General features: G+C 36.9%; 2 protein-coding genes and 1 long non-coding RNA gene across 5 annotated transcripts; 1 reads left to right on the forward strand and 2 right to left on the reverse strand.

Moving 5' to 3' along the window:
- Nucleotides 1-21: 21 nt before the first annotated feature.
- On the reverse strand, nt 22-2252 carry rnf113a (ring finger protein 113A). The gene is made up of 10 exons (XM_032587905.1): nt 2116-2252; nt 1652-1731; nt 1481-1576; nt 1274-1381; nt 1086-1195; nt 777-883; nt 596-685; nt 432-525; nt 249-355; nt 22-166 (listed from the first exon to the last, which is right to left on the reverse strand). Exons 1-10 carry the CDS (start codon nt 2219-2221, stop codon nt 96-98), a joined length of 969 nt encoding a protein of 322 aa, XP_032443796.1. The 5' UTR covers nt 2222-2252; the 3' UTR covers nt 22-95.
- Nucleotides 2253-3516: 1264 nt separating this feature from the next.
- On the forward strand, nt 3517-24111 carry rundc3aa (RUN domain containing 3Aa). Of its 3 annotated transcripts, none has more exons than XM_032587900.1 (11): nt 3517-3788; nt 15788-15915; nt 16007-16140; nt 16229-16314; nt 18017-18106; nt 18620-18700; nt 18778-18943; nt 19964-20121; nt 21834-21947; nt 22308-22411; nt 23369-24111. In XM_032587900.1, the coding sequence occupies exons 1-11, from the start codon at nt 3682-3684 to the stop codon at nt 23509-23511; spliced, it is 1311 nt and encodes a 436-aa protein (XP_032443791.1). In that variant the 5' UTR covers nt 3517-3681; the 3' UTR covers nt 23512-24111. The 3 variants fall into 3 exon arrangements, with proteins under 3 accessions (XP_032443791.1, XP_032443792.1, XP_032443790.1); XM_032587901.1 differs by having other exon boundaries at nt 3518-3788; nt 15788-15903; nt 22305-22411; XM_032587899.1 differs by having other exon boundaries at nt 3519-3788; nt 22305-22411.
- LOC116735800 (uncharacterized) lies at nt 5670-10754 on the reverse strand. Its single transcript, XR_004342436.1, has 2 exons — nt 10594-10754; nt 5670-7733 (listed from the first exon to the last, which is right to left on the reverse strand). It is a non-coding gene; the product is annotated as an uncharacterized LOC116735800 (long non-coding RNA).
- Nucleotides 24112-25664: the final 1553 nt, after the last annotated feature.

Consider the following 25664-nt stretch of genomic DNA (forward strand, 5'->3'; position numbering starts at 1 on the left):
TTTACCAAAATGGAGGCTGTAAAGCTTCTAAAAAATATTTATTGAAAATTTACACAGACAAACACAAAGAAAGGTTTAAAAAAAATCATATGATGCTAATCTTCTTCCTCTGATGGAGGCTGATCTGCTGCGGCAGCATTACGCTTCTCCATCTTTGCAATAAGCTCTGGAGGAAAAAGACAAATCGTATTTGAGTACATAAATGTATTAATAACCTGTCCTTGGTTTTTCTAGCAGAACGTTCTTGCCTTTTGCAGGGTTAAAGACTCCGTTGGTTTGAGTGTTGCAGACGTAGCAGCGTTTGGACTTGCGGTAGTGCTGCAGGGCGCAGGTTTCACAGAAATAGTGCTTGCACCTGGAACACAGCTGACCGGTTAGTAAAACCAAAAAAAAACACAGAATCACAGGAAAAGCGTGAAGGGACGACTCACTTTGTGATGATGGGATTCTTAAAAGAATCACGGCAGATGAAGCACTTAAAGGGCAAATCCTCATCGTCGCTGCTCACCTCATAATTCTCATCATCTAGAGTGAAATAAACAAGTTAAAAAATGCTGAAAAACGCAGAAATGATTTTGAAAATAATTTTATTCACCATTTCCTCCATATGTGCCCTCATCCAGCTCCCTCTCAATCTGCCAGCCATGTTTGTAGTCCGATCTGTCGTGAAGGAACTTGCAGCTGTCTTTAAAAGAACATGCAAATTATTAAAACAAACAAATGGATTTTTAAGATGACACCACAAAGTTTTACATAATTTATATTGTTACACAAACCTCCAAAACCACAGAATCCAGTCTCCTTGTAGTCCTTGCAGATATCTGGCTGGTAGTCCCACCGGACTGTGGCTCTCAGGTGTTCGGGGGCGCGGATCGGCCCTTTCCTGTTTTAAAGATTACATTTAATTACAACTTCAATTTCCTGACATTCTGTTTATGATCAATTTAATTCCCTATACTTAAATAATAGAAAAATAGCTTTTATGATTAGTCTTCCAGCAGTTATTCTACTACATTTCTAAACCTTAAAAAGTACTTTATCCCAAAGGGAAATTAAATAATTCAAATAAACGCTTGCCTCCTCACCTGACCATGCCAGAAGAGGCGTTCCCCATGGTGGTGTCTTTAGGCTTGATGAATTTCTGGTAGTTGTTGATGCCACGGTATATTTTATCATCTTCTTTACCTGTGAGCTCCTGTTTAAATTGGAATAAGAAATGCCTATAAATATTGATTATTAGTTCTCAAGCATGTAACAAGTTGGGGTTTTTTACCTCTTGGATTTTCTGACTCCTCTCAAAAATCGCCTGGGCATCTTTGTCTCTCTCTGTGTCCAGCTCATATGTAGCAGTTGCACCCATGTCCTCAGGTCCCTCCGGTTTCTTTATTTAAACATAAAATATACCAGAGAGAAAGAGATTTTACATCTTCAAAACACTTTGATAATTTTTTTTACTAACAATATCAAAGTTTTATCTCACCGCTGACCGTGTAGACTTATAAGAAACAGTGATCTTGTCGTCCTTGCCTTCGTCGCTGTCACTGGAAGATAAAGCATCTCTCTCTACCTTTTTCGTCTGGAAAAATTTGATAAAAATCATTATTTACTTCAAATCCTCAACAGAATAAGCATTTTTGCATCGTTACCGTACCCTCTGAATCATGGGATTGACCCGAGCATCTTTCTTTTCTCTTCTGACCACGGCGCTCTGGTCCTCATCACTGTTACTGTCTAAAAGAGAGACAAGTATGAGCCGAAATATTTACTTAAAGATAACAAAAAGCTGTATAGTCATTAAAAAGCTTCCGGTTTGCATATGTATCACCGAAGAGAAGCTTAAATAGCCTAAATGTGACCAAGAGGTTGAAATTCCGAATAACCTGGAATGCAGCACAAACCTCTAGCTAAAACACAATTTACCAAAAACATTTAAATATAGTGATTAGATATAAAGGCTCATATTATATATTGTAGTGACTTATATTTGCAGAAAGCACATAAATATACCCACCGTCTGTTTTGTTTAGATTTTTCAAACCGACGTTAAAAGCAACAAAATACCCTAAATTCACAATTTAAAAACTAATTAAACGCTATCGGATTTGAATTAATTACCTTTGTCACTGCCACTCGCTTTCCTTTTCCGTCCGGAGAATTTTTTAGTAGATTTTTTAAACAGAAACCTACAAGAAGGCGATTTGGCCTCCTCAGACTCCGCCATCTTGCCAGCTCAGTTACTGTCCTGTGTGGTCACAGCGCCCTCTACTGGTTTGGAGAGCGCATGACTTGTTTGTCTCCTCTTCCTGGCCAAAGGGAGGGTTGCATAGCGTCACAGTTTAGCCAAATCTTTTTATTAAAAAGATGAAAAAACGTTATTATTCAAAGAAATGTTTAGGCGTTTCATACAATATCCAACGAAAAACTGTTTTAAAATTGCTGTTTGACTTTATGATTTAACGTGCATGGTCGGAAAGATATCAACTTTATAGGTTCAGTTTTTGTGCTAACATAAATTATTATTGAGCACAGTAATTGGGCCCAGTTTTTGCTTTTTCATTTAATAAAAAGTCACTTTTTTATATATATATATATTTTTACAAACCTGCAGGAAATTGCTGCTTCTACTGATATTTATTATAAATTTTGTACATACTTATCTCTCCAAAGTACATCAAAATGGCCATTGTTTAGAGTTTGTCTGTAAAAGTTTAATTTATACTAGGTTTTAAAATCTGTTTTTATGTGTGACACAAACAAAGGAGGGTGAACTACCCCAAAATTGAACTCAAGTAAAAGCACTAGTTTAACATATTTTTACTCAAGTAAAAGTAAAAAAAGAAAAAGTAGCTGTATAAAACATTATTTAAGTAAGAGGAAAAGGTATTTGGTCAAAAGGAGACTCAAGTGGTAACTGATCAAATTATCAGTTATTTAATATTTAAAAATAATCAGAGAGCCAAGATATAAAGTTAAGTGGAAATGTTTGGTAATTTAAGGACGAAAATGGCAATATTTTATAAAAGTAAAAAAACAACAACTTTCAAATCAGTTTCTTTTAATATAAAACTTCTATAACTGTCCGTGTCTTCTGAATTTTGGGTTAAAACATTTTCGTCCATTTAGTAGAAACCCAGAAATTTTATTCAAGTAAGGTACTTCACAATAAAATTACTCAAGTAAAAAATACAGTGTAGTAAAAATACTCAGAGTATCGCTCAAGAGCCGTTTGTTGTGCGATTTTTGCGACGACTTTTAAAATACTTAATTTTCACGCAGACTTGACGCGTCTACCACGTTTGGTGAATTTTTGAATATGATAAAGCCCCCAAAAAGCCAATTCATTTGGCGGAAGCATACGAAGAAGAAGCGGAGCGATTACAATAGGCCTTCGCATCGCTTAGCTGCTCGGAACTAATAATAAATCAAAGTCTGGTTCTCGCAGTACGATAGTATCGCAATGCGGAAGGGTGTTTTATTTCGAAGGAACTAACCGGAAGTCATTTACATCACCCGTTCTAGCTTTCCGTTAGTTCCTCTCCGTAGAGCCGCATCAGCAGCAGCAGCATCCGCGGCTCCCCCCGCAGAGGACACCGGGTACTGGAAGGACGCAGGCCCGGCGAAGGGAGAGGTCCTGGCCTGGGTGCGGAACCCGAAGAGGCCCCGGGTCGGGTCCGCCGCTGGATGGAGTCCGGCTGCGTTCAGACAGCAATGGCTATGGGTCTGACATCGAAGAAGGCGTCTGCTCGGAGCGTCACGGTGGAGCGGAAGAACCTCATCACGGTCTGCAGGTAGACATCACGACCTGGTCGACCTGTTTATTTATGAGCTGCGTGATGGCCACTTAATAACAACTAAACATAGTTGGTAAAAAAAAAAACAACTGTAAATAATTACAACCTTCAGAATAGTTATTTTAAGAGGAGGCAGGTGCAATTTCACCTTCACAAACTGCCGTTATGAGGAGAACATAGAATATTGTGATCCCTTTATATGTCAAGACTTCACTTATGTGGATTTCTGTTTTATATCTTATGTTGTTGACATAGTGAGATCTATTTTTAGTTGTCCACCTGTCTAAAATGACCAGTGATGTGATTAAAAGCGCATCACCGACAGCTGAGCAGGACAAGGGCACCGGGAGCTTTGCAAGGACTCCTCCCCACATGAGAGGCCCTCCATCCGGCTTCATCCACCCGGTGGGAGCAGGCAGTGGCTGCAAGGCTCCTGGGGGCCGCTGACCTCCACAGTGACCAGAGAGGACTGGAAATGGTCCAGTCAGGAGCGCTCTGCTTGCACAACTCACAAACTAAGGAGTACTTGTTTGACAAAAACAACAACTCAGAAATGTTTAGATTAATATCAGATTTTTACATTTTTTTGTTGTTGACAAAAACAAGGATATTTCTGAGCTCCAAAAGTTTAAATAATTGCAAGAAAATTTCTGAGCACCAAACTTGTCAAAAATTTACAATTTAAAAAACTCAAATTTTTAGATTAATCTTAGAAATTTTCTAGAAAAAAACCATTAAATTTCTGAGTCAAAAAATTGCCAGGAAAAAAAAAATCTAATTTTTTGGAGAAAAACTCAGATAATTTGATGCCTGTTAAAACTATTCAAACTCTTTCTTTCAAAAATTTTTCTAGCCAATTTCTGAAATCTCAGAATTTTTTATTTCTGTTTAGTAAATTTTTGACTTTTCAAATGAGAAATTTCCACATTGTTCTCCAGAAGTATTTTCAAACTCAAAATAAAAAAAACATTTCTAAAAATTTCTGAAATTAATTTAAAGAATTTAGAATTTTTCCAGCTAATTCCCAAACTAAGGAATTTTTCATGTTTTTTTCTAGAATTTTTTTTAGATTAATCTAAAAAAAAAAAAATTAAGAAATTTGTCTTGCAAATTTTTGACTTTCAAAGCTCAGAAACTTCCTTGCTTTTTCTACAAGATTTCTGAGATGAATCTCAAAATTTCTTAGGTTTTTGAGAAATTTACTCCTACTTTCTGTTGGCCCTTGTAAGCTGTTATGCAACTCCTTTTCTACACATTGATTAATTTCATGTATTTAATTTGATTTTGGATTTTTTTGTGACAGACCAACAAAAAGTAGCACATACACTGCAAAAACAAAACCTTACCAAGTATTTTTAGTCTAGCTTTTAGTGCAAACATTTTAGTACATTTGAAATAAGACAAAATAAACTTAGAAGTAACTTTTCAGCAGGACTTAGAAGCTCGTTTTAAGACAACAATTCCTTCATATGGATTTTTAAAAGTTCTAGTTCCACTGGCAGATTATTTCACTTACTTATGGGAAGAACGTCTTGTTTTTAGTGAAATAATCTGCCAGTGGAACTAGAACTTTTTAAAATCAATATTAAGGAATAGTTGTCTTAAAACGAGCTTCTATATGCTGCAGAAAAGTTACTTGTAAGTTCATTTTGTCTTATTTCAAATGTACTAAGATATTTGCACCAGAAAAATAGACAAAAATACTCTTTTGCAACTTTTGCAGTCTGCAACTTAAAATGTTTTTAAAACGTTAGAAATTCAAGATTGTACATCTTTAAGTGTAATTACTTCACAACTAAATTATTTTTAGATGTGAACATTTTTAATCAAACCATCTTCTACATCATAAAATGGAAGCTAAGAAAAAATACTCTCAGGTAGACACACATAAAAGCATTTTTATTGTTTTTATGGTCCTTTTTTGCATTAAAGTGAGATACATGGAGCCACAACACACAACACAAAGCAGAGCATGGCTGCAAAGAAAACAAAACGGTTTCACATCGGACTTTCAACACGAACATTAGTGAGGAACCACGAACACGCTTGTTTTCAGTTTGCTCCGACCGTGCTCAGACACTTTTAATCATGTAAGCATTTAAAGACAAACAAGACGAGACAGAAATAATACTCAAAATGCTTTCTGTCAGTATTGATCACTCCAAATTCTGCATTTTCCTCATTTCTTTTAGTGATTAACTTCTTTTAAAGGAGATGTTTTCCTCCAGGTGCGTCTGTCCGATCTTCTCCTTCGTCACTTTTTCTTTTCGTTCCACTCTGAGCTGATAGGAGTCGTTACGTGATGTGGAAGCTGAATCTGCAGCCGACCTTCTGGTCGTGCGTGACGTTCTTCTTATAAATTATCTAGACACAGATACCTGGCTGCAAAAACGCTAAATATTACCAAGTACTTTGGTTTAGTTTCTAGCACAAATGTCGTGGTACACTTGAAATAAAACAAACTAACTTACAAGTAATTTTTCAGCAAGATATAAGAGCTTGTTTTAAGTAAATAAAAGAATATTTCACTTATAAGAAGACATTTTGCCATGTTAAAAGTGGAATAACTAATTATTTACTTTTTTAAAAGCTCCTATTACTTGCTAAAAGTTACTTCTAAGTTAGTTTTAATAGTAAGACATTTTCACTAGAAACTAGACAACAAATACTTGGTATGATTTTTTCTTTTTGCAGTGCATGAGCTAAATGATGTTAGTGCTTCTCATTAGTGCAGCGTGCCAAGCTTTTCTTTGTCCTCATATGTGTGTATAAATGTAAAAAGTCTATTTTAACGTAAAGTCAGCAAAGACACAGATTAACCCTTTTCATTCTTAATGTGTTTTGTTGGGAAGGGGAACAAAAACATGGTTTCAGTTCTGCTTTGGGAAGAAAAAGTTCTTTTTTTTTTTAGGGTTTCTTGTCCCTCAGAACTGATCTCAGCTCAGTGTTTCATAAAGCCGAGTCTGCTTTAATTAGAGACACATTTACAGAGGAGGACACCTGCATGTAGAGAACGGGGCGCTGGAAACCTGAGCAAACATTTACATCATGTCAGGGAACAGTTTCCGTACGAGGCGGGTGAAATAAACAAGATGGAAACTACGAATAATGATGAGATTCTTTTTAAAATGGAGAGTTTTTGAAACAGCAGGGTAAACATGGTGTTCAGTTGCTAGTAGCAACAGGTTTCCTACTTTAACTCAGCTGAGGCTTCCTGCAGAGAATGAAAATCTGAGCCGAATTTCACCAAATGCTGTTCAAGCAGCAGTAATAAACGGAAAAAACGAAATGATTTGTAGCTTTCTGGTCTGGCTAAGACGTCCGTGTTGGTGGGAGGACTGCAGGACGAGTGCTGCTGTTGCTGTGGACATGGAGAACCTGGGAAGGAATAAATGAGATAAGTGAGAAAGAAAGAAAGGAAGGAAGCTGACGGGAACGACGCGGCTGCTGCAAACACAAAAAAAATCCATGTTTATGCATGCTGGACATGCTTGTTTTGCATCGTTTTGTGGATTATTTAGCCGTCAAACTGTTTCGACAAGTATTTAAATTTTTCTTTGCAACTTTTCTTTTGCATTCTTCATGATTCGTTTGCTACTACAGCAGAGGTTCAATAGATTTGGGGATCAATCATGAACTGATCAGCTTGCTCTCGCATTTATATCCCTGATTTATTATTATCTCCCAATCAAAACGCCGTCACTGCCCGTCTGACTCCCCGATCCGTCTGCACCTCCGCCCATCACGAAACACTTTGCTTTGACTCTTCTTCAGAGGGAAATCAAGAGAAACAGAACCTGCTTTGGTTTTTTGTTTTTTGTTTTTGGCTACAACAAAGCTAAACTTGACTTTTTGTGCCAGTCCAGCAGTGCAGGAAAAGGGGAGTTTCCTTTGCGATGAGTTCGCCTGCAGTGTCATCTGATCCTGCTGCTTAGGCCAGGACTGAAGGGAGAGAAAGAAAACAAGAGAGGAGAGAAGGAGAAAGACGTGAGGAAAAGAAAAACAGGCCAGCGGCGAAGCAAAGCAAAAGGCTACACTGCAAAAACACAAAACCTTACCAAGCATTTTTGTCTTGTTTCTACTGAAAATATTTTAGTACACTTAAAATAAAACAGCAAGATACAGGAGCTTGATTTAATATTGATGAAAAATTACAAGCTATAGGTGAAACTTTAACTCATTTTAAATGGGAAAATTCAGGTGAATTCTGACTGCAGTCGCCCTGGATTTAGGAGTGGATCACAAACGCACTCCACAGTTTTTGAGTTTTGTATTTGCAAACTATTTTTAGATTTTTCTTTTCCACTGTTTCCCTTTCAACATAAAGTCACATCAGCTTGATTTCAGTCAATAAGTCCTTGATATTCATAAAAAAGTTCAAGTTCCACTGGCAGATTCTTTCACTTATAACACGGAAAAATATCTTGTTATAAGTGAAATAATCTGCCAGTAATTTTCCATCAATATTAAGGAGTTATTGACTAAAAACAAGATTTTATATCTTGCTAAAAAGTTACTTGTAAACAGAGAAGGTGAAAAGTCACTTTAGTACTGAGTAACTGATGAAATTATCATTTAATATTTAAAAAGTACATAATCAGATGGACTAAAATTTAAAGTTAAGAGGAAATTTTGGTTTTTAAGGACGAAATTGGCATTAATTCATGTAACAAAGTAAATTTTTCCAAATCAGTTTCTTTCAATAGAAAACTTGAGAAAAATTAACAAAACCTGCAGGCGTGTGTCTGTGTCTGATACATTTTGGGTTAAAACATGTTTTTTATTCAGTGGGTAGAAAATCCAGAGATTTTACTGAAGTAAGAGTAGAGATACTTAATAATAAAATTACTCAAAGTACAGCGTAGTAAAGATACTCCTAAAAGTACATTTGTCAGAAAAGTTACTAATGTAAATGTAAGTTAGTTTTGTCTTATTTCAAATGTACTAAAGTGTTTGCACTGGAAACTAGAGCAAAGTACTTGGTGATATTCTGTGTTTTTGCAGGATAAATGCAGTTTTTGGCGTCTTTGTGGCTCAAACTAATTCCTGTAAGTACAGTGGAAAGGTGAGAAAGGGAGAACAAGAGCGGCTTTCAGTGGGTGCTGAGTGGGGCCTGGAAGAGGTCCAGGGCGGAGCGAGAGGGGGCACAAAGACGGCTGTCAGAAACAGCGCCGTTGTTTTTCAGTGTCAAATCGTACCAAGAGCATGTTGCTGCTCCACTCAAACCATTTGCATTTTTAAGGCGTCCTTGAGATCAAAGTGAGTTAGTACAACTATCTGCTGCAAAATCACAAAATCATCAGGACCTAAAGAGCAGTTTTGTAGTTTTCTGATTAATAAAAATACACGTACATATGAGGTTATAAACCTTGACAAGATAGGTTGTTTGTTTTGGTCTGATGCTCTGCAAAAACACAAAATCTTACCAAATATTTTTGTCTAGTCTCTAAATTATTTCACTTAGCATGGAAATATATTTTGTTATTATCAACAAACCTCTTCCAGTGGAACTAGCACTTTTTAAAATCAATATGAAGGAATTATATACTTAAATCAAACTTGTATATCTTGCTCAGAAGTTGCTTATAAGTTAGTTTTGTCTTTGTACTATAAACTAAACTAAAAATATTTGGTAAGATTTTGTGTTTTTGCAGTGAAGGGGATTATTTTTAGAAGTGAAAATGTGATGACTGACAAATATGGATCGGTTTTGCAGAAATACTCATGTGAAAAGCAGAGGAGACTTTCTACTACACAGAGGTGTCCAAAGTGCGGCCCGTGGGCCATTTGTGGCCATTTTGCTGTTTTTTTGTGGTCCCCAACTGCATGGAAACTTTATTTGCAGTTATTAGCAACATGATTTTCTTTTCAACAATGGAAAACGTCAAGCGTGACACAAAATAATCATCTATTTTTACAAAAAATTAGATTTTCTTTTTCCTAAATCATTTGTTGGCAAAAAAAAGCTGATGACAACCAAGCGTTTGTAATAAGTAGAGCCAGGTTTATCCAGAGATTTTTGCTCATTTTGATGCATCATCAGCTTTTTATAAATTTATTGAACTTGAATTCACAAACATTTTGAAAGAAAGTAACCCAATTCCTATTCATATAACGAGCATAAAAGAACTAGATGCCAATAACCAGAGGCACGTAGAGTAACCAAAAATTGTACTGAAGTAAAAGTAGCACTACTTCAACATATTTTACTCAAATAAAATAAAAGTAGCCATACAAGAAATTACTCAAGTAGGAGTAATAAAGTATTTGGTAAAAAGTCGACTCAAGTGCTGAGTATCTGATTAAATTATCAATCATTTAATATTTATAAATTACATCATCAGACAAACCAAAATATAAAGTTGCGTGGAAACTTTGGTACTTTAAGGACCAAAATGACAATAATTCATAAAAGTAACAAAAATAACAAAATCAGGCAAAATAAATTTTTCCAAATCAGTTTCTTTCAATTAAAAACTTATGAAACTTTAACAGAAACTGCAGGTGTGTGTTTGTGTCTGGTGAATTTCTGGTTTAAACATTTTAGTTTTTCATTCAGTGGGTAGAAAATCCAGAAATTTTACTCAAGTAAGAGTAAAAATACTTCCTAATAAAGTTACTCAAAGTACAGTGTAGTAAAGATACTCCTAAAAGTAAATTTTTCAACAAAAGTTACTAAGGTAAATGTAACCCAACTCTGCCAATAACAGATATTTCTACCAAATGGAAAATGAAACAATTCGGACTAATTTAAATCCACAGAGCCATTGGACACCCCTTACATGATTTAAACTCAACTGACCTGTTTTCTTGATAATTCCAGAACAAAGTCAAAACCCCCAAATCAAATTTAATCCAGTTTTCATGGACAGCGTCGTCGTATCCAAATGTTTCCTGCCTTGATGCTGTTTGGTCGCGGCTTCCCGCCTCCCCGCCCTTGGCTCCGCGTCCTCTAGATCGTCTTTGTCTTGCGTTTTGGGAAGAGGGCTTTCCGAAAAGACGTGGTGGTGGTTCCCCTGCTGTACGAGGCGCTGCCCAGTGAGATCTTGGTCTTCCCACTGGTGATGGTGGACGAACCCAGAGACGTGGTGCTCCTTCCCCGAGAGATGGAGGAGCTCCCCATGGCCAGCTTGGTCTTCCCCCTTTTGATGGTGGTGTTGCCCAGCGTCAAGGCCGTCTTCCCCTCCGTGAAACTGGTGTTCCCCATTGTCTTCCTGACCCGGACTCGACGTTGGGGTTCGGGACTCACTCCACACCGAGCATGGCACAGTCATGCAGCTCGTCTCGGAGTCGGTCGTAACATTACCAGAATGCTAAGCATGGACGGCGCGACCCCCGTGTGGCATAAAGCCTCCGTTGAGCTGGTCTACGTGGGCTTTGGAAGGCCGCATACCACCCATGCGTCCCGTGAATGGACAGAGGCAGCCGTAGGTGGACGCAGCCTATCCGGGGGGACTCGGACAGTGGGGCGATTGTCCCTCGGACACGACGACACCGCACGGTTGAAGGAGACATTGTTGAAAAACAGGACAGTCCGCGGTGACATCACTTTCTTCTCCGCCATTGTTCCCCTACAGCTTCTGATTGTAAGATGTCCCCTCTGTGCACAGCTGTAAGCGCCATATGTCAAATCAGCTGCTGTTTTTGTCCCAGAATGAAAATTCGATGTGTTTGTCTTTCCCCATAGATCTGGATCTGAGGCTTTGATGGCCTCGCCTGTTATTATAGTCAACTAAAGCGATCAAAATGGCCAAAACTGAAATTCAGAAATCATTTCAGTTAATTGAAATAAATAAAAACTGTAATTAATGGGGTAAATAGAAAAAAGGGAGCAAATCTCCATTTAAAAAATCTCAGAGGTTTTCTAGAAAAAAACAAGGAAATGTCTCAGTTTGAAAAGTTCATAAATTAGCTAAAAAAAACTAAGAATTTTGAGATAAATTTCAGAAATTTTGTACGAAAAAAACAATAACATTTATTAGTCTAAAAAGTTTAAAATTTGCTTGAAAATCTCAGAAAGTTTGAGATCAATCTCAGAATTTTCTAGAAAAACAGATAAATTTATAAATTTGAAGATGTGCTAAAAAAAATTCAGAAATTTTGAGATTAAACTCAGAATTTTCTAGACGAAACAAGAAAATTTGAGTTGTAAATCTGAAGATTTTCTAGAAAAATCCCCGAAAATTTCTGAAAACAATGTGGACATTCCTGAGTTTGAAAAGTCAAGTTTCCAGAAAATCTCAGATTTTTATTTCCTGGCAGATTCCTAGCTTTTCAAACAAGGAAAATTTGAAATAATAAAACGACATCGTAGGCCAATATGGATAGGAAATAAAAAGTCAAAAACCTACCTGGAAAAACCAAATTTTTCTAGAAAAAGACTTGGAAATTTCTGAGTTTCAAATTCAGAAATTCACAATTTTTTTTCTGAGGTTAATCTCAAAATTTCTAACTTATTCTTTCTAGAAAATTGTCAAATTTTCAAAGTCCAAAATTGTTTTGATTTTTATAGAAAATTTCTGAGATTAACCTCAAAATTTCAGTTTTTTGGCGGAAATTTATGTGGCCCTAATACGCCGTTGTACGATCTGAGGTTTTGATTGCGTGTCTCTGAAGGTTATTATAGTTAACTAAAACAAACAAAATAACAAAAACTGAAATTGAGAAAACATTTTTGCTAACTGAAATAAATAAAAACGGTAAATAAAGGGGAGAAACTACAACTAACTTCAACTATATCATAACACCAACTAAAACCACTGAGATTAAAAGAATTAAAATGCTTTTGTTTTGGAATCTATTTATTAGCCTTCCAAACTGATGTGAAATTTATTTATTTTCACACAAGCAGCTTACAGTGTCAGTTAGTTGTCCAGCAATAATTGAATAAATGTTTTGAAAATTGTGTTTTCTGTTGAGTAAACATAATTGCTTTTTGAATTTGCCACCTAAAAATGAACCAAAGTATTAAAAAACTAAAACTATTGCTATGACTGGGAAGAACTAAACTGAAACTAAGCAATATTTAACTATTGCCCACTCTTAAAACTAACTGAATTAGACAAACAAAAAATCCCAACGAAATAAGCTATAATGAAAAGTCCAAAACTATCCCATTTTTTAATAACTAAACACAAAACAATCAGGAACAACCAGGCGAAGCAGAGTGTAGAGGTATTATCTTTATATGCACTATGACATTAATACACTTTTACAGTTTTGTTGTGAATACAGCTTGCAGCCGAACCATGGGAATGCATCAAAGACCCACTGGACTCCTACTGGTCCCGGCTGCACAGAACGGGCGAATTGTTCTCGTGTCGCCACATATACATCACATCACATCTGTTCAAGCTTCCCCTCCCTGCTGAGCTCAACACACCATAAAGCCTCATCGCATCACTGTCGCATTTGCATAACATCCTCTGCACGCTTTTTAACACGGGACTTCCCCCCTTTTTTCTGATTTAAAGACGAGTTAAAATCCCAAACATAGCAGCTGGTTGTGACTACTGACCTTCTAACACTGACCACACAGACACATCCACGAGCTTTTATTTGTGTGCTGGATTCACGTGTGAAAATCCCAGTAGATGTTGCTGTGCCTTTCCTTGCCCCTGATGAGAGTCGTCTTGACAACAGACACAGATTTGGTCCCGTAGGTAAAGGTCAGAGTCATGAGAGAGCTCGTGGTCTCCCCCCGTGTCACCGAGGTTTTAGCCACCGTTATGCTGTTGCTGCCCAAATTTATCACGGTTTTGCTCCAAGAAAACGAGGATTTCCCCCAGGAGATGAACAACCTTGTCCTCAGGAACGAAACCCTGCCTTTGGTGAAGGAGGTCTTGCTTGACGAGAATGTAGTTTTCCACTCGTTGTCAGAGTCTTTTTTGGACTGCTTGGCCGCTTTGGGTGTCTTCGCCCTGGGCTCGGGGTCCCTCTCCATCTAGGTGGTCCTGCGCTTGGACGTCAGCGCCTTGCGGAAGGAGGTGGTGGTGGTTCCCCGGCTGAAGCTGGCCCGTCCCAGAGCCACGGTCGTCTTTTGCCTTTGGATGGTGGAATCTCCCATGGAGGTGGTGGTCACTCCCCTAAAGATGGAGGACTTGCCTAAGGACACAGTAGTCTTTCCCCTGGCTATGGAGGTATTCCCCACTGCCAGGGCAGTCTTGCCCTCTGTAATGCTCGTGTTGCCCATTGAAGCGGAGGCAGCCTGGATGCCAGCTATCGCGCACGCCGCATAGCAGACCCTCTGCGGCGCAGAAGGGCAAGCATGTCAAGTCAAAAAGCCACACCGAAGCCGCTGCAGCTGCCCTAAATAGATCACACCACCATGTATAGATGAGGGGGAGGGAATTATTTGATCATGCTTTGATGCTGGCCGGTCCCTCAGAGAGACGAGACCCAAAGGGACCTGGAAGCGCGGCAGAACCGAGCAGACAGGGGGATAATTGTGTTGTTTTCATGATAACAAAGCCGGAGCATTGAAGGGGGCGCTTTGTGCAAGCACACAGGACAATTGGGGTGACCTCAGTATGAGAAGATGGCGTGGTTCCCAAAAAAGAAAGAAAGAGAAAAGCCCTCCTCCCTGCTGTTGTTTAGATACAGTACTATGTTTGTCTGCTTCAGTACAGTATAGTGCTCAGCTGCACGGGGCCTGCAGCACAAAACCCATAAAATTGGGGTATGTAACATTTATAAAACGTTTTTTACATGTTTCTTAAAACCTCTGCCTTCTCCCTGTACTAACTAGAAACAACCAATAAGATCCAGGAGGCGGGTCTTAGCGCTGTCAATCATGCTATTCCCTCCCCCTTCCTTTCTGCTATGCTGCAACTTCTTGCAGACGGCTAGCCTGCTAGAAATGCTAAGGCTAGTTAGCATAGCCACCGATGATGCCGGATTAACGGCTTTTCTGTAACAGTAAGTTATTTCTCCGCCATTAGCACATGTAGCAGTGAGTACATAGATTGAATGACAAAGTTAAAACCCTCCTCCTGACTATGATTGGTTGTTTTTGACTGGAAGCGGTGTATTTCTTCAGATGGTAATAGTAGTACTGGGAGGACGATCTTTTCGCAGATTATCTGTCTCATAACAGTCATGGTGAGTTTTAACAAATACGCAAAAAAACATTATTTATAAAAGTCCCATACTTCAGCTTTAACCCGTAACAGATGCAAAAAAAGGTAGATAGCTAAACCAGCAATGGTATAGTAGCAGCTATGTAACGGTAGCCTTGATCGGGTCGAGTCCTTTCTGCTATGCTGCAGCTTTTCTGGACAGAAAAGTCCAGAGAAGGAAAAAAACAACATTAAACCCATTAAATAGCGGCCGGTGCTGCAACAAAATTGTAGACCTGTGATTAACGCATTTAGACGGAAGATTAGGGTCGCTGAAATAATAAAAAAAAAAAAGAATTTAAAAAGTCAGAATTCTGAGATTAAAATCAGATTTTAATTTAAGACAGTGAGGGTCTTAATTTTAGACAAATTTAAGAAAAACTTTTTTCAGAATGCTGAAAAAAAGTAAGAATTCTACAATTAAAATCAGAATTCTTTGGAATTTTGAATTCTTTTTCAGAATTCTGAAAAAAGTCAAAATTCTGGAAAAAAGTTAGAATTATGATATTAAGATCAGAATTGCGAGGGGAAAAATGTCAGAATTACGGAAATTATTAGAATTCTGAAAATAATATTTGAATTCTCAAAAAAGTCTGATTAAAATTAGAATTCCCAAAAAAATTCTGAATCCTGAAAAGTCCTAATTCTGAAAAACAAGTTAGCAATCTGAGATCAAAATAAAAATTCTGAGATAAAAAAAAAAAAAGTAAATTCTGAGATTAAAGTCAGATTTTAATTTAAGACATTAAGGGTCTTAATTTTAGACAAATTCAAGAAAAAATGTTTGATGCGGAACTCATTGCTTAAAATGTAAATGTTTTCCGTTTGAGTTGCTGTTCAGTTTTCTAACTCAGTTTTGTTTGTCTCTTTGTTTTTCAGATTTTCTGTGAAGACTCTTCTAGAAAGGTACACAGAAGAGCCTATAGATGATTCATCAGAGGAGTTTATTAACTTTTCTGCTATTTTAGAGCACATCCTCAGCCACCGCTTCAAAGGTAACACAGCAGGTAACATATGAAGAAAAAAACAGTGTTGCCGTGACTACATCCTGCAGTCTGAGCAGAAATAATCCCCTGCTGTGTTTCAATCTGTGCGCAGGTTCAGGGAGCTGGTTCAGCTCCGATGGACAGCGCAGTTTCTGGGAGTACATCCGGCTGGCGTGCAGCAAGGTGCAGAACAGCTGCATCGCCAGCATCGAGAACATCGAGAACATCAGCACGTCCCGAGCCAAGGCGAGGACTTTATGTGTTCACAGGCGGGAAGGGTTTCTGTCAGAGAGAGGGCCTTCTGTTCCCGCTGACTTCTTCTGTCGTCCCACAGGGCCGGGCGTGGATCAGAGTGGCTCTGATGGAGAAGCGTCTGTCTGAATATGTGTCCACTGCTCTGAGGGACACCAGAACAACCAGGTCCAGCTTGAATTTTTATTGCAAAACTGAAAAAACAAACAAACAAACAAACAAAAACCGTCTCTCTGTTTTGTGCACATCTCTGACTGATTTAACTCGTCACTGCAAAAACACAAAATCTTATCAAGTATTTTTGTCTAGTTTCTTGCACACTTAAAATAAAATAAAAAAAAAAACAAGTTTTCAGCAAGCTTGTTTTAAGTAAATAATTATTCAATATTGATTTTTAAAAAGTACTAGTTTCCCTGAAAAACAAGATATTTTTCCATGTTATTAGTGAAATAATCTGCCAATGGAACAAGAACATTTAGATCAATATTTATAATAATTCACTTAAAACAAGCTCATTTTGTAAGTTAGTTTTGTTTTATTTCAAGTGGAATAATATATTTGCACTAGAAACTAGACCAAAGATACTTGGTAAGATTTTGTGTTTTTGCAGTGATAATTGGATAACATAGTAAAGACAACCTTTTATGCTTCCTTGAACTGGCTAGCATATATCTATGGGCTTTACAAAACATTTTTCCCACAAAATCATTCTTAGATAATAAGATGTTATTCTGTTCAGTTCAGAGTTCTATAAAAATTAGCCTCTTGTCACTTTAAATCCACTGGCCACTCCCCCAAACTCAATGTCTATACTCACAGTTTGAAAATGACTGCACACAGACGCCCAATTATACAATTGATTAACTATACGTAGATCTTTGAAAAGCAGAAGTAGAGCCTCCTGCACAACCAACAAGAATGAAGAAAGTGGTTTCTGGCACCAAAACACTTGTCTTTTTAGCAGCTATTATACTGCACATAGAGTGGTAAAATCACATGAAATATATATAATATAATAAATATATTTTTATTTATTAGATTTCTTAATCTGGGAATTTTGTACCACAAACAAGCAAAGCTGGTATGACAATAAAAGAATCCTTGGATCCTTGAAAATCATCTGACCAAACTGTTGGAACTCAGATTAGGTTGCTAGGTAACGGGACTGGGCTTCGCTGGGGTTGCTAGGTAACGGCAGTTTTTGGAATGGTCTATATTCCAGACACCAAAAAACATAAATTTACTTCTAAAAAACATCTGGGTGTTTTTTAGGTGCTTGGTCTGTTTTTGAAAACAGCTGGAAGTAGAAAAAGGTACAAAATATGAGTTATCGTTTTATTGGTTTAATCGTATACAGACAGATCTGTTGACTCCACTGAGGTTTTTTGTTTTGCATTTATTCTTAACAATATAAATCCCTGTAATAGTGAAGTTTTTTTTTCATAGATCTGTTTATTTTCTTCACAATTTATTACAAGTCTGTTTTCTAATTCAAGCTAGTTTTTCTATTGTTAAGAAGACCCAACATTTTCTCATACACCGCAGTGAGGATGTTTTAGGTAATTCTGGATATTAAACTAACCTATTTAAACTTTTGAATTTGAAGAAAGATACAAAAAAAAAAATTCTAAAAAAAAAATGTTCCTGTCAAGTTTTCTGGCACTTAGCAAATAGAAATAATGTTAGTAATTCTCTCCAAGCTAAAACAGAAAACGTTTGGTCAGATTTAACTTCAGACTGAGAGAAAAATCTTTATATATGTCTTTTTATTCAGTGGATTTAAATATCTGATTTCAACCGTGGTATGAGCATATGTGTTGGTATGTATTAAAGTTAAAACCAAATTAATTCTCAATTTTTTGTCCAACAGGAGGTTCTATGATGATGGAGCCATTATGCTGAGGGAGGAAGCTACCGTCCTGACTGGCATGCTGATTGGACTGAGCGCCATCGACTTCAGGTGAGGTCTCTCTAAAAATCAGGTACTTAGCAGAGGTGGGTAGAGTACTAAAGTACAAGGACATAGTTTCACCCAAGTAACAGTAAACAAGTGTTTGGTAAAAATATTACTCGTACTGAGTAACTGATTAAAACATCAAACATTTAATATTTAAAAATCACGTCTTCACACAGTGGAAATTTTGGTATTTTAGAGACCAAAATTAAATAATTTCTATTAATAACAAAATCAGGCAAAATCATTTTTTTCCAAATCAGTTTCTTTCAACATATAACTTATGAAACTGTAACAAAAACTGAAGGTGTGTGTCTGTGTCTGGTGAATTGTTGGTTACTCCAGTAAGAGTAGAAATACTTCATAATAGTTACTCAGGTAATAGTAACTCAATTACTTTTTTGTAAGAAAAAAGTCCTGATAGTAAATTTTTCAAAAAAGTTACTCAAGTAAATGTGACTACCCAACTCTGGTTTTTATTTTTAACAATCTGGTTGTAAAAGAGCAACTTTTGTGCAGTTTTTGCTTGAAAGGAGAAGCTCTGGATGGGAAATCCCCAGCTGTGATTGACTACACGCCGTACCTAAAGTTCACACAGAGGTAAGACTCAGCCAGCTGATCAATTCACTTCACCAAGGATGTGTTGTAAGTTTTTAGTTTGCTTTCCTGCCATGTAGCTACGACTACCTGAGCGATGAGGAGGACCGCCGTAGCGTGGACAGCAGCAACAGTGAGGAGAGCGTCCCCGAGCATCCCTACATCCCTCTGGTGACCGACGAGGAAAGCTGGAGCAACAAGTGCCGCAAGATGGAGCAAAGGTTTAAGATCGTCTACGCCCAGAAGGTGAGCAGGGCTCGTACGATTAATCTAATTAATCACGATTAATCAATTATTGAAGCAACTGTAAACTAATTTAGTAATAGATTAATTGTTAGAAATTGTTTTAAAAAAGGCCATTTGTTGAAAGAACAGCAGTCATCAAGCCAAAATTGGGCAAAAAATATATACATTTTAAATTTAACACACAAGTTAAAATTTATATAATTCAAATATATTCAAATATAATTCAAATATATTCAAATATGTTTGAAGCAGAGCTACGGAAGAGGATTAGTGCCATGAACAAAAAACATAGATTTTTTTTCGCTCAGAATTTCCTAAGTTTTTCCTCAAAATTCTCAGTTTAATCTAAAAATTGAGACTTCAATCTCAGATCTAACTTTTTTCCCCAAAATTCTTTTTTTCTTAAAATTCTAACTTTTTCCTCAAATTCAGACTTTTCCTCAAAATCTTTACTTTTTTCCCAATTTTTTTTTTTTTTCTGAAAACTGACTTTTTCTCAGAATTCTTATTTTAATCTCAGAATATTAAAGTCGGCGTTCTTTTTTTTTCAGTGGCACTAATCCTCTTCTGTACGGAACTGCTCTAGTGGGATAATTTTGGCTTCACCTGGTTGATATTCTATAAAAAAAAGAAAATAAGTGTCCTATTTAGCACTTCCTGCTATTCAATTATTAATCGCTTATTGGTAAAACAATCAACAGAGCTGAGCTTTTCATATGTTGACGCTACAAGTATTTTTTAGCTGTAGATATATCTTTTGTTACAAATAAGTGTACACCTTAAAAAAAATGCTATGCTATTTCATTTCAGGCAAGAAAATGTTTTTTCTTACTTAAAAAAGAAACTATGTATTTTTAATATTGTAAACCTGGTTAAATGAAAAACCTGTGCCACTTTTTTTTATCCAGTTAATCATTAGAATAATTGATAACTGAAATAATAATTAGCTGCAGCCCTTACTTTGCTAAGCTTTCTTCCCTCCAGTTTCCCCTCATGTTGGTATGTTTTTGCGTTGCGTAGGGGTATCTGGAGGAGCTGGTGCGCCTGCGGGAGTCGCAGCTGAAGAACGTGGAGACGGAGAACAAGCGTCTCCGAGCCAAGGTGGAGGAGCTGACACTGCAGGGTCAGCAGGAGAAGAAGGAGCTGGAGGCCATCGTGTTGGAGCTGCAGGCACAACTGTGAGGAATCACAATCAGATAACAGTGTGTGTGACTTAAACTGCAAAAACACAAAATCTTACCAAGTAATTTTGGTCTAGTTTCTAGTACACTTGAAATAACTTACAAGTAGCTTTCCAGCAAAACATAGGAGCTTGTTTTAACTTATAAAAATAATTTTTTCTCTTGTTATAAGTGGAATAATGTGCTAAAGGAACTAGCGATAGTACTTTTTCATCACTATTTTAGGAATTTCTGACTTTTAAAATGCTCCTATATCTTCTTCAAAAGGAACTTATAAGTTATTTTTGTCTTATTTTAAATGTGATGAGATATTTGCTCTAGAAACTAGTCCAAAAATACTTGGTAAGATTTTGTGTTTTTGCAGTGTGCTGCTGGGTTTGTTTACTTGTTTACTTCCTGTACTTCTTCTACAGTTGTTAGGCTATGTTCACACAACAGTTCTTAATGCTCAGTTCTGTTTTTTTGTTTTTTTGTTGCCTGGTCATTCATACTACTAATTTAACCTGACTGCAGTCAGACTTCTTTATGAACTTTTCATGTTCCCCGAAGCGATTCACAGAAGAAGCACACAAACGTTCTTCTTCTGCGCCATTCATGGATAGATTTTTTAATTTGTCCAGCAACGAGAGCTAACAGTATCGTCACAGGATCATAATAAGATGAAGGAAGCTAAAATACTTTAGCCTCTCAACCTCAACTGTTAGCTAAGAAATGTTGGTGGAATCAACTGACTCACTCACTCTTTGGTTACCTAGCAACTCACTCATCCTTTGGTTACCTAGCAACAACCTGCTGGGTAACTGGCAGTTTAAGCAGCAGCTTAAGGTTCTGCCTAAAAAAATAAAAAGCAACAAGGACCGAAAACTATGAATATAACAGGAAAGATTCTCCCCACAGTTTGACAGAAGTTCAGAAAATTAAAACGAAATACAAATCAATAATTATCGATATTGACTGTTATGAAAAGCTCATATTGTGGTATGATTTTCAGCCCAAAGTACTGACTGCAATTTCCATAGAGATGTCAGTTTGGATGTGTAGTCAGAACCAGGACCTCTTTCATAATCTCATAACTATTATTTTCAGCTATTATTTAAGCATGAATTAACCAAAGTTGGATAAAAATGTGACATGACAATCGAATATGTGTCTGATTTAGCACCACATACAAAAGTGGAACAGATGTGATTTGTTTTTGGAGGTGAAAAGACCAGAATTGGGCCATTCAGACTGAAAAAGTTGCATTTGAGCCAAAAAACCCCCAAAAAAAACGGATTTGGGTCGCATTTTCCTGCTGTGTCAATGGATTCTTAGATTTTTGTCACTTTTGGCATCCCGTCCTTAGATCTGTCATGCTGGATACTTCACTTTACTACCCATTAAAAACTAATTCATAATTTCTGAGAAGTATGCAGTGAATGCGATAGAAAGAGTTACATTATTCCCTTAGATTAGCTGGTTTATTATAATCTAATGGTCTATTGTTATGGAAAAAGTTGAAGAAGTCAACTAAAAACTGTGGTTTGATTTTGTGAACCATTTTACTCGCAATTTCATTCATTTATATAATTATGTTCAAACCTTGATTTCTCTCACTGATTTCTGTTATATGTAACATAAATACTAATTTAATAATTACTCTGTATAACTCAGGTTCTTCTAGGGTAAAAATATTATTTTCTCACAGTAAAACCTTTTTCTCCCTCCAGCTCCACCCTCATGCCTTGTGACTCCTCCCATCTGGCTAAAGATCTTGCCATCCCACTCGTCAACCAGTGGTCCACCATCACAAACAACCAAGGTGATGTCAAGCTGTTCCGCAGGTAAAACTTCTTTGCACTGTAAAATACCGTTTCTGGATTAATTCATTCAAATTATTTATGACTTCACAGCAAAAACACAAACTCTTTAGTCTTTAGTTTCTAGTAAAATATCTTAGTACACTTGAAATAAGACAAAACTAACTCACAAGTAACTTTTCAGCAAGATATAGGAGCTTGTTTCAACAATTTTCTAAGAAATTATTGACTCAAAAAAGCTCCTATAATTTTCTGAAAAATTACTTGTGAGTTAGTTTTGTCTTATTTAAGATATTTTACTAGAAACTACACTAAAGTACTTGGTAAGATTTTGTGTTTTTGCAGCTTTATTATAGCTTATTTTTTGTGTTTTTTGTCAAGGAGGAGTTTCCATAGCCTGGATCAACTTTCTCCTCAGGTCAGTCTGAACTCCAACTCCCAGAAGATGGATGGGAGGCAGAACGGAGATGCTGCCTGGACCTCAGCGGGTAAAACTGCTGATGCTGAACATTTACAATACATTATGTTTTACAGTCAGTGGTGCAGTGCTCAAACTCAACATATAGGAGCTTGTTTTAAGTCAATAATTCCTTAATATTGATTAAAAAGTTCTAGTTCCACTGGAAGATTATTTCACTTACAACAAGACTTTTTCCCTTGTTATAAGTGTAAAAATCTGACCATCAAACCAGCACTTTTTCATCAATATTAAGGAATTATTCGCCTAAAACAACTACAATATCTAGATGAAAAGTTACTTGTAAGTTAATTTCGTCTTATTTTAAGTGTACCAATGGATTTACACTAGAAAAATACTTGGTAAGATTTGTTGTTTTTGCAGTCTAATTTGATATATCACCAGGATGTTGAGGTTTTAAATGTTATAGTAGGAGCTTATTTTAAGTGATTAATTCCTTAATATTGATGAAAAAGTACTTGTTCCATTGTCAGATTATTTCACTTATAACATGGGAAAAATATCTTGTCATAAGTAAAATAATCTGCCAATGGAACTAGTACTTTTCATCAATATCTAGGAATTATTCACTTAAAGAAGCTCATATATCTTGCTAAAAACTTACTTGTAAGTTAGTTTTGTCTTATTTCAAGTGTACTAGATAGACCAAAAGTACTTAGTAATTTTGTGTTTTTGTTGTGTTAACCAAAACATAGGACAGTTATAAAAATCGTGATGAACTAACTTCCTGATTACAGAAATTTATTTGAAGAATAAATAAATACATTTTGACAATCTCCACATTTGTAAAAATGGTAAAATAAAACCCCGCTGCATTTGCACGCCTTGGATGGCTGCATAAAAGCCTCATAGTAGCAGCCACCCATGCTTATATTTGCACAAAGACCGGCTTCATCCCACTGTATGCTGGTTTGCGTAGGCTGCATAAACTATTCACAAATTTGGGATTTTCTGATGTTTTCTGTAGGAAAAGACAACACTCCCTCCATGCTGGGGCTGTGCGGCTCGCTGGCCTCCTTACCAAGCTCCAAGTCTTTGGCGAGCCTGAAGTCCAGCGAATGTTTGGTGAACATCAGCACTGAGCCCAGCCCTGCGCCCTCTCCCAGCTAGGAGCCCCAGAGCAACAACTTAACCGCCCCCTAACCGATGCTGCGTTGACCAAAACCTGCCACATTCCCACGTTGATGAAACAGAAACAGGAGCGCCAAGGCATTACATCTGGATTTTTACGCTGTAGGAAGCTCTTATTTCCCTTATAATCTGTTATTTCACATCAATCCACACATCCAAAAATCATGCAAAACATCTGTTTACCTCTTTTTTAAAAAAAATATCAGTGTTATTGGCACGGCTTTGTCTGTGTTTGCCTGTTTTGTTGAATTATCATGTGAAAAGTGTAACCAAAACAGCACAAGAAGGTGATTTTAAGGGTAATATTAAGACATGTGGATGTCAGGACACACTCAGCAGTATTTTCTAAATAGCATGACTGAATGAAACCGGCTGAAAATCCGCTGACAGTGCATTATATTATGTTTTAAATCTTTAACACCACAAACATCTCCAGTATTCATTGGTTTCATACGGACATACGCTCCTGCATAAGTTTTGTTTTGATTTTGACCAGCTAGTTTTCAGTACAACAGTATTTCCTTCCCACTTGTTTACAGTTTGAATTTTTCTGTTGCAATAAACTGCCTTTTTCCATTATTTGTGTCTGAGCAAAAACATCTGCTGAACATTACTCTGGTTCCATCTAGTGGTAAACTTCTATGTTGTTTGAAACTATTTCAAACACGCTGCAAAAACACAAAATCTCACTAAATTTGTTTAGTTTCTAGTCCATATATCTTTCAGTGACGTGCGGTCAGGGGAGGCAGAGCCTCACCTGTCATCATGGAAAAATCATTTATAATGATAAAATAATTTATATTGCTATTTTCACCCTGTGGTTTGTACTATAAAGTACCTATTTTTTTTATTTAGCTTAACAAATTCTGACTATTCTTTCTTCAAAATCACTGAATTTTCGCATTTTCCCATTCAAACGCTGAAAAGCGAAGCCGGTGAAGCAGCAGTGAGCTGAGCCTCACCTGGGATTGATCCACCTCTGGCTAACTGCACTGGCTGCCATTTTGAGACCATGCTTCTCCTTTCTGTACGCCGCCAATAAAATGGCTAAAAAACATTTAATGATTTATTCATTTAACTGATTTTCCATAATTTAGCTTATATAATATAATGTACAGTGTTTTTTGTCACCAACTGTGTGTAACGTGTTTCGTGTGCTGACGAGCGATCAGAAACGACAGAGAACAGATTCGAGGTGAGGCAGGCAGTTCTCTTGCCTCATGGCAGGGGGCGCTCATGATCCCAGACATTGTGACTCCACAACTGCAGAGTAAGAGACAGTAACGGCGAGCTAGCCATGGAGCTAGCCATACAGTAAAGTGCAGCGATATATTTATAGTTTTTTCCTCTTACCACAGCAATCACTTATTAATAATCACAAAATAAACATTAAAACCATACTACGGCAACAAACTCAAAGTTCTGCTCTTTGTGGGCGAAATATGGGTTTTTTGGTGGCGTTGTGGTCAGTTGCTATGGCAACGAGTCTCCGCGTAGCTGCGCTCATGCAGAAGCTATAAAATAAGTGGTTTTGAGTTGTACTTTAACGGTTTCCCCCTTTGCTGTGGAGCACAGCACGAAATTAAAAATATCTAAATGTTCAAGTTTGAGTTAACGGAAGCAGCGCGGCTATGGATGGCATATATAAGAATAGTCTTTGCCCTCCAGCGTTGTCCGCATGCGCGAAATTTCCTTATGTAAACAATAACATGCAGGGGGTTTATATGATATAAATATGATTATGATTAAGTCAGTGCCTCACCAGCTATGAACCTCACCGCACGTCACTGATATCTTTGTACACTTGAATAGCTTACAAGTGATTTTTCATCAAGATATAGGAACTTGTTTTAGGTAAATCATTCCTTATTATTGATTTTTAAAGTGTTTCCTCCACTGGGAGATTATTACACTCATAACAAGACATTTTTCCAATTTTATAAGTGAAATAATCAATATAAAATGTTTTCACCTCAAAAGCCCGTCAGCTTATTTAAATCATATGCATAACCACATCAAAATATAAGTTAAATCCACTTAAATTATTTGATTAAAGTCAACATTGTAATTCAATATAAACCCAAATATTCACTGGACTTGAGTTTAATTGAATATTACCAAAACCTTTACCA

The sequence above is a fragment of the Xiphophorus hellerii genome, chromosome 16 (assembly GCF_003331165.1).
Source record: "Xiphophorus hellerii strain 12219 chromosome 16, Xiphophorus_hellerii-4.1, whole genome shotgun sequence".
In the NCBI taxonomy this organism is placed as follows: Eukaryota; Metazoa; Chordata; class Actinopteri; order Cyprinodontiformes; family Poeciliidae; genus Xiphophorus; species Xiphophorus hellerii.

Coding starts and splice junctions, on each gene's coding strand:
- rundc3aa (XM_032587899.1), top strand. CDS start 3,682: ATGGAGTCCGGCTGCGTTCAGACAGCAATGGCTATGGGTCTGACATCG. Junction 3,789..15,787: donor AACCTCATCACGGTCTGCAG/GTAGACATCACG, acceptor TTTGTTTTTCAG/ATTTTCTGTGAAGACTCTTC. Junction 18,701..18,777: donor TACCTAAAGTTCACACAGAG/GTAAGACTCAGC, acceptor CCTGCCATGTAG/CTACGACTACCTGAGCGATG.
- rnf113a (XM_032587905.1), bottom strand. CDS start 2,221: ATGGCGGAGTCTGAGGAGGCCAAATCGCCTTCTTGTAGGTTTCTGTTT. Junction 1,382..1,480: donor ATAAGTCTACACGGTCAGCG/GTGAGATAAAAC, acceptor GTTTAAATAAAG/AAACCGGAGGGACCTGAGGA. Junction 526..595: donor GGGCACATATGGAGGAAATG/GTGAATAAAATT, acceptor ATTTCACTCTAG/ATGATGAGAATTATGAGGTG.